The 8,411-nt window shown below is 34.6% G+C and overlaps 1 protein-coding gene across 1 annotated transcript; it reads left to right on the top strand.

Moving 5' to 3' along the window:
* Positions 1-269: 269 nt before the first annotated feature.
* LOC134238555 (uncharacterized) lies at positions 270-8,393 on the top strand (the record flags this gene model as incomplete). Its single annotated transcript, XM_062720673.1, has 7 exons — positions 270-500; positions 834-932; positions 1,615-2,097; positions 2,594-2,791; positions 2,967-3,196; positions 3,452-3,614; positions 4,347-8,393. Coding segments are annotated over exons 1-7 (5,449 nt in total), but the record flags the coding sequence as incomplete, so codon positions are not given.
* Between the last annotated feature and the right edge of the window lie 18 nt (positions 8,394-8,411).

The raw sequence follows: 8,411 nt of genomic DNA on the forward strand, positions 1-8,411 counted from the left end.
TGTTCAACAAACAATGCATAAAACGAATTGACACATTGAATTTCATTCATAATAAGGATTTAACTTAATATTTATTCATAATTTTATCGATCTCAAAATGAAGTCCACTGATGCAAACAATACCAGAAAAAGTTAATATATTTTGTCCTATGTTGTAAGATAGAAAAAATTCTATTTTATTGCTTTCAAGACATTGATTTCCTAAACAGAATTGATTTTTAAATTGACTCTTTGATTATGTTGGTACATTCATGTATTATTAGGTATTTACATGGCTGGCACTTCTGGACCGGAAATGCCGGAGGGCAAGGCAGATGAAGACGAGGCTGTGACCCAGTTTCTGATGAGTATTGGCCTTGACTGCCTCACAGAACTGTTCTCAAGACAGAAAATAACCATGGATATTTTAAAGGAAATGACTTCAGAAAATTTGAAGGAGGCTGGAGTACAGGAATATGGTTACAGACACAAAATTATTAAAGAACTTTACAAAAGAAAAGGTATGTAAATATGCATTTATGAAATAATTAATGGATCATTTCTAAATTTTTATCGGATATGCTAGTAAACATGGGTTGACCCATGTGATAAAATCTTATAAAGCCGAAATGGCTTTAATTCAGATTCAATCATTTAACAAATATTTGAGTAATATATTTTCAAACCCACAGAGTTTTTTTTTCTATTCTCAATGATAAGATTGGAATTTGTTAATCACGTTTACCACTTATGATGTTATATACATATATTTTTATTATATAAACGGAAACGTTTGTAAATATTAATATTTCAGAACAATGATCATATGAATAATAATAATGATAATATTTTAGGGACTTTGGCGTCTGTTCAAAGGTCAATATATCAACGAAAAAGAAAAGCAATCTTTGAACAGCATAATTTGATACCCAGCAAGAAACACTGCAAACTTGGTAATAATTTTTCATTGATCTTAAAATGTCCAAGGCCTTAAAATCTTAATCGTTTTTGTGCCTCTGTCTGTTTATCTGCAAAACTGATACATAGATTTATTTCATTAAAAGTCAGGCCAGTTTCCATGCATGATCCCCTTACAAAGCAATTTAATGTGAAAGTACACGAGTTTGATCAAATTTAAATTTAAGCAATTTCAGTTTAACACATTTAAATTGTGAATGTAGAGATGGGTCACATATTTAATTGAGGTATTTCTGCAGATATTCTTTCAGAGTAATTTAACTTTTAGATATGCTTATGCCTCTCACAATGGATTTCTTTTTTTCTTTTTAATATGAATACGTTGGTAGGAAATTGTTTTCCTTTTAAGCAGTTTTGTCAATGAATTTGTTGTTTGCCTTGAAATAATGCCCTTCAAACCTTTTTGAATATATGTATTTCGCCCGAAAATAAATTACTGCTCAATGTTTGAAAAAAATATACACATTCAGTCTAGCTTTCTTATACATCGACTGTAAGCAAAATCAATTTTAACTGCATGCATGCTCAGTCTAGTACTTTTCTGTTAAGTTGATGAACTTGATAAAAAAGAGAGATTTTTAAAAAATGATACTTGTATACATGTATATGACTTTATTAATTTATTTAATATATTTATGTATTAATTTGCTCATACAGGGAAAACTATTTATCAAAAAACTGCGCCGTACCCGATGAGAAAATCTGTGAAACCAAGAACACAAATACCACAAATTCATCAGACGGCAGCTTCGACACAGACATCCTTCCCTTCATCTCAAAATAATTTGTCAAGTACAAGGAATTCAAATAATCATGGGTTGATGCAAACCGTGGCTACTCAAAACATCTCACAAACAGTTTCTTCCAACAGTTTGAGTAATACTAATTCAATATTTCCTGCCACTAGTAATAGTCAAATTGCTACAAGAAGTACCAACCAATCGATGCTGGTAAATATCCAACCAATTTCAGCAGGTAATAGCCAAGGCACGAGTCAGTCAATTAAATTACCCAACCAGTCCTCTGTCAGTCCATCAGCCACACCTTGTATCACTACCTCATCCTCCTCCTCAACATCGACTTGTTCAAGTTGTGCAACAAAGTCTTCGTCTGCATGTGCTTCACATTTAACCCTTACATGTAAGTAAGAAAACAACTAATCCGTTTATCATACAGTCTATAATATTGTCAACCAAACACGCCACAAAACATTCTCGATTAAAGATGATTCAAGTTTACTCAAAATTTTTGATCGAACCTCCAAAGCCCACTTTCAAGGAGAGATAATAAGGACCTAGCACAAATTTGTATGGTCGATACATCACTGTATATAGTCGATACAGTAAGATTATTTGTAACAACAGTTTATCGTCAAGTCAAAAGTTGATCGGCATCTTTCATACGAATTATTAAGCCATTTTTTCGCAGTGAGTTGTCAAGGAATTTTTTCGTTTTATTTGATCATGACAAAGAGCACACGGCTGGTGTGACCTGTCGACAGGAGGTGCTCACTTATCCATAACACCTTATCCTACCTCTGGCTGGCCTTAGAGGTCTTTGTTCGTTCTGCTTACAGTTTGTATTGTTTGTATGATTGTCGTTCGTTATCTTCACATCTTTTCATCTTTTGGAACAGATGACAATGATGACGCCATTACGGAGGATGAAAATAGGTTCTTAAGGTTTTTATTGTTGGCACAACTGGGCACCGAAGCTCTGAGGATGGCATTTGACAATAAAGTTCCACCACCCCTCCTGGCTTCTCATCTACAGACTCATACACGCAAACTGAAGGAGAGATGTACTTCTCAGCAGATGAAAGTCCTTTTTCCAAGTAAGTGATATTAAAGTTCATTGAAATTTCCCAATCTGATTATTTAAGAATGTCATAATTTGCTTCTTTTTCTGAGGACATATTTTATGCAAATATACTCCGTAATAAGATATAAAGTTTTAAACATTTTTATTTTTTGAATGTTTACTCAACAGAGCATTATATTTCATTTCAGCCTGTCCGGTATCGACGACAAACTTTGATACAACTTTGCTCTACACTCTTTTCCGTAATACAGTGAGTGTAAAGGCACCCTCTAATGGTTGGGGCAAAGATCCTCGACCTCACAACACCTCTCTTACTGATGATATAGAGCGTGTTAGGATACACAGAAACTCCATCTGTCATGGGAAGACTTCAATGGATCAACTGACTTTCCAAAGAAAATGGTTTGATTTATCAGAGGTGAACATTTAATTTATCTCTTAGACCTAATGAAGATAACCTTCTGCAGTTTTCCTACAAGACACGTGTCGTATAAAATCCATTGAATAAATGATTTTCTCAGTCAAGTAAATGTCATACAAATTCAATACTATTTAGTGGAAATATAGACTTATCTACCGTATTTCATGTACATGTATTATGAATTTGATAAAATACTTCTATATTATCTGGTGATCACTTGAAAATTGATTATTTTCTTTGAAAATTTTTTAGGCAATTTCTCGTTTGAGTAATGGAAAATTGAAAAAAGAAACCTCTTCTTTGGAGACGAGAAATTTTGATAAGAAAGCTAGGAAGAGTATCATGGATGACTTTGATCTCCTAAAAAATAGAGTCTCAGAGTTGGAACAGACTCATATACCAGCGCACATAAAAGGTACTTTCTCTTTTGTAAATGAAAAATACAGTCACAAAATTATTCAAGGTGGGAAATTAAGTAACCAAAGACTACATGGGGGTAAATAGTAAACACTTTGTTATAATGTTTTATGATGATGTTATATTAAATAAAAAAGTTGGGATCGAGGATATCAAATAAAAACAATATTTTAAATATTTTCCTATTCAGTTGATCAGTATTCCTACTTATATTTCAAAACTCATCTACGTATTGCACCTTTAGTAGGCTAATATGTTTTTGATCAACAAATATTAATTGATTCCAAAATACATATTTATACTAAAAGATGGATTCTTTCATTCGTTAATATACATGACGTACATTGTTTGTTCAAGATAAATATATTCACCAAAGTTTTCACTTCCAAAGCAAAAGAGGGACGGTTGAAATTATTTTTTCTTTATTTTATTTCGGCGAGCGAAACCTCTCTGTTCAAACATTTATCAGTAAATCAATATATGAAACCATGTGTTTGCAGAAAAGAATTCACATCAGTTTGATTTCAAATTAAAAAGAACTGTGTGAAGAAGAATAAAAAGTTTTACTCCGATATTTATATTTCAACGTGAAAGTTTCCATTTTAATACTTGGTTTTTTTTTTCACAGTGAAATATCAAATATATGCGAAACAGAATGAAATAAATATATTTAAACATATTTAACCTTCTGGATATGCGTAAATATTTCTATTTCGTAACTTCTATTTAGAACGTCAAACTGAGGAGATAAAAATCTGGGAAGAAGATGATGAAGTGTTTTGTGAAACTCGTGCCTTTAAAGAGTTTGAAGAGATGATGAATATTCATAATGTTGTCACCATTATAGGAGGGCCAGGTACAGGAAAAACAACAAAGGCACGCCATCTAGCGATCAAATACAAAAGCGAGGGATGGGAGATCATCCCAGTCATTTGTTTAGAGGATATCAAAAACTTTGGACATTTCAGTGTGAAACAGCTTTTTTTGTATGATGATCCAGCAGGCGTGTTTGGGTTTGATAGGTCAAGATACAATTCCTTAGTAGATTTTACAAAAATTATAAAGTCCTTATCAGAAAAACAAGCAAAATTCGTTTTCACCTGCAGAAAAGCAGTGTATAATGAAGGAAGAAAATTAGACCTGTACATTTTTCAAAATACGATAGATATCGAAAGCAAAAGAATGTCCCTTACAACAACTGATATGATGAAAATGCTCACAATTCATTGTGAGAAATGCAGAGTTGAAAAATCTGTATATCAATCATTGTCACTTAAATCAGGATCTGTAATGTTTCCTTTGCTTTGCAAACTGTTTTCGAAAGAAGTCCAATATCAAAAAGATGGCGAACGATTTTTTGAAATGCCTAAGCAGTGTTTGGTTGCAGAATTTGAGAAAATGAAGCTTCTAAATAAGACTCACTACGCCTCGTTAGCTCTTTGTGTGCTATCTCAGAACAGGCTTAACATGCATGATTGGAAAGATACTGAAACATTAAGTCTTATGGTTAAACAATTCAGGATAGAGGGATCATTGTCTGAATTGCAAGTATGCGATGCTTTAAACGAAATGAATGGGACATATGTCATCAAAATTGATGAAATATACACTTTTGTTCATGACTCCATATTTGAAGTAATGGCATACATGTACGGGAGAGAATTCCCCGAAATGGTCATATCTAAGATGAACAGTGGATACATTTCTAGATGTGTGAGGCTTAAACCCGATGCACAATCAAATCTTAATTCATTTGTTATCATTCCAGAAGAAACATACCCTGTCCTTGCTGAAAGACTTTATGATGACATCAAGGATAAGCAATTTTATGACGTCTTCCAAAATGAATGTTTGAAAGAGCAATCTTTTTTACATGACTTCATCAAATATCTGAATACAAAGCCAAACGAAGATTTATATGAAACTTTTCTGAAAAATCATGATTATGTCCCTCATCTCATTGCCACAGAATTTATTGATAAAATTGACGAAGGACGAAAATACATTTTTGAAAGACTTATTGTGGGTGAAACATATGCACAGGTGATGACCGATTCCTTTATGGCTGAAGATGAAGAAATGCCTGAAAATATAACAACATATAAAACTAAATATCAGATCAGGGCGCTTAACTGGGTAGTTGCTTACGGCCACGATGTTCTTTTTGAATTTCTTATGAAAAGATTCTCTCTTCATGAGTTAGCTAGGAAGGAAATGTCTTTGTTTTCGTTATCTGAACAATCTCATCTTCTTGTTTTGAGTACGTTTAGTGCCGATTCACAAATTACAAAGAAACTAATTAGATACTTAGATATCAACTGTAATGACGAAAGTCCTAGTGGTAAATTTGACTCCTTAAATATCCACATGTGTTATACACCTCTTACCGCCGCATGTGTAGGAGACAATTGTGAAACAATAGATGTCTTGCTTGATGCTGGGGCAGATATCAACAAACGTGATGATATGCCTGAGGGAGATACGCCGCTTACATTTGTAGCCAAACATGGAAATATAAAGACCGTTGAACATTTGATCATGAGGAATGCGAATATCGACAAGGTTAATGGTTACAATAAATCACCTTTGTATTGCGCGTCTTATTTCGGTCATGTCAATATTGTTAGATTCTTGGTTGCAAATAAGGCTAACGTTAATATATGTGATGCTAACAATAAGTCTCCCTTATTTGTTGCTGCCGAGGAGGGATTTATCGAAATAGTAGACGTACTAGTGAAAAATGGAGCAGATGTTACTATTTGCGAAAATAATGAAAAGAAAACAGCATTATATCAGTCTATCAGTAAAAAGTACGTAGACATATCAAGGTTGCTTTTAAAATCGAGTGTATATGACACATTACTGAATTCAGATACCGTTGATCTGATCTTAAGAGAAGGATTAGATCTCAACGTTCTTGACAGTGAAGGCAGAACAATGTTACAATGGGCTATAAAGAAAAAAGATATTGTAACTTGTAAGAACTTAATTGAACATGGAGCCAAAGTTGAAGGTCTATTGGAAAATGAAATACATTCTCTTTGGTCGTACGCCTTAATGTCTTACAATTTCGAAGACTTGAAGTTTACAGTGAAAAAGTTTGGTCAGCCTTTGCGCACTGATATCCCTTGGAATGAATTTCATTTATCGATGGCATTAGCTGAAAATAATTTTGAAGTAGTTAATGTTCTGCTAAATCTTATCTCCAATTCTCATAACCAAGATCAGATATTGCAGGAACTCGTTACAACAGCAATACATAGAGGAAACATAGAACTTGTAAAAAGAGCTGTGGCATGCCAGGTAGAAATTGTGAACAAATGCGAATCATCACTTTCCTTATTTGGTCCGAAGAATACAACGCCATTGAATATAGCCATACAACATGGACACGCTGATATTGTTAAATATTTGGTAGAAAATGGAGCATATATAAATATGCCTGATCAAGGAAACAGACCCAAATTTTACAGAGCATTAGATTTTGGAGATAATGAAACCGTTGAAAAAAACACGCAATATAAATTCAATATAAGGTTTCCCAAGGGATTTGAGGACGAAATACCTTTACATTTTGCAGTAAAAAACGGTCAGGCAGAAATTGTGAAATATCTTGTTGAAAGAGGGTCAGAGACAAATACTACTGATTTGGGGAAAAACACTCCACTTTATTACGCATCAGAAATCGGGAAAAACGAAATTGTTGAATGTCTTGTTGAACATGGGGCAGAGGTTAATGTTTATGATTCTTGGAAAAGGACGCCCTTATGCATGGCATCAAAAATCGGTCACAACAAAATTGTTGAGTATCTAGTAGAACATGGGGCAGAGGTTAATGTTTCTGGCTTTTGGGAAGGGACACCCTTATGCATGGCATCAAAAAATGGACACACCAAAATTGTTGCATATCTAGTCGAACATGGGGCAGAGGTTAATGGTTCTGATTCTGGGGAAGGGATGCCCTTATGCAAGGCATCGGAAAACGGACACACCAAAATTGTTGCATATCTAGTCGAACATGGGGCAGCGGTTAATGGTTCTGGATCTGGGGAAGGGATGCCCTTATGCATGGCATCAAAAAACGGTCACAACAAAATTGTTGAGTATCTAGTCGAACATGGGGCAGAGGTTAATGTTTCTGATTCTTTGAAAAGAACGCCCTTATGCATGGCATCAGAAAACGGTCACAACAAAATTGTTGAATATCTTGTCGAACATGGGGCAGAGGTTAATGTTTCTGATTCTTTGAAAAGAACGCCCTTATGCATGGCATCAGAAAACAGTCACAACAAAATTGTTGAATATCTTGTCGAACATGGGGCAGAGGTTAATGTTTATGATTCTTTGAAAAGAACGCCCTTATTCATGGCATCAAAAAACAGTCACAACAAAATTGTTGAGTATCTAGTCGAACATGGGGCAGAGGTTAATGGTTCTGATTGTTTGGAACGGACGCCCTTATGCATGGCATCAGAAAACGGACACACCAAAATTGTTGAGTATCTAGTCGAACATAGGGCAGAGGTTAATGGTTCTGATTCTGGGGAAGGGATGCCCTTATGCATGGCATCAGAAAACGGTCACACTAAAATTGTTGAGTATCTTGTCGAACATGGGGCAGAGGTTAATGGTTCTGATTGTTTGGAACGGACGCCCTTATGCATGGCATCAGAAAACGGACACACCAAAATTGTTGAGTATCTAGTCGAACATGGGGCAGAGGTTAATGGTTCTGATTCTGGGGAAGGGATGCCCTTATGCATGGCATCAGAAAACGGTCACAACCAAATTGTTG

This window comes from Saccostrea cucullata, unplaced genomic scaffold (genome assembly GCF_032062105.1).
Source record: "Saccostrea cucullata isolate Sc308-1 unplaced genomic scaffold, CSIRO_AGI_Scuc_v1 ctg3588, whole genome shotgun sequence".
In the NCBI taxonomy this organism is placed as follows: Eukaryota; Metazoa; Mollusca; class Bivalvia; order Ostreida; family Ostreidae; genus Saccostrea; species Saccostrea cuccullata.